At 35.7% G+C, this 345-nt stretch overlaps 1 protein-coding gene across 1 annotated transcript in view; it reads right to left on the bottom strand.

Annotated features, from left to right (window-relative positions):
• Positions 1–345, bottom strand: part of LOC119587908 — a gene marked incomplete at its 3' end in the record, with an annotated part of 28,342 nt that overhangs the window by 21,779 nt on the left and 6,218 nt on the right. The window contains 1 exon segment of the mRNA XM_037936617.1: positions 73–345. Coding sequence (XP_037792545.1) covers positions 73–345 — 273 coding nt within the window.

Here is a 345-nt window from a genome sequence, read left to right as displayed (position 1 = left end):
TTGAAGTCACAGGTACATAGCGCAAAAACTATTCTGTATTCTACAGATTTCACCGTGTCTCAATCATCTCACCTGACACCTGTCGTATTTTCGGTTTTGTGTTTGAAACCTTGATTCTATCTTTGGGCCTTTTTGCTTGTGACTTGCCTGTTTTCTTTTTGAGTGATTTTTTCTTTTTCTTCTTCTCCCTTTCCTCTTTTGGTTTCTTTGCTTTCTTGTTTTGTTTTTTGTTACTTTTTTGGGAATTGCCTTTTTTGACTCTATGTTTTGCAGTATTGTTGTTCTGGGCAGCCTTTTTACCCTTTTTGGCTGTCTTCTTATTAATCTTATTCTTCCTCTTTTGTT

Source organism: Penaeus monodon, chromosome 23 (assembly GCF_015228065.2).
Source record: "Penaeus monodon isolate SGIC_2016 chromosome 23, NSTDA_Pmon_1, whole genome shotgun sequence".
Lineage (NCBI taxonomy): Eukaryota > Metazoa > Arthropoda > Malacostraca > Decapoda > Penaeidae > Penaeus > Penaeus monodon.
This window is presented reverse-complemented; position numbering and strand designations above follow the sequence as displayed.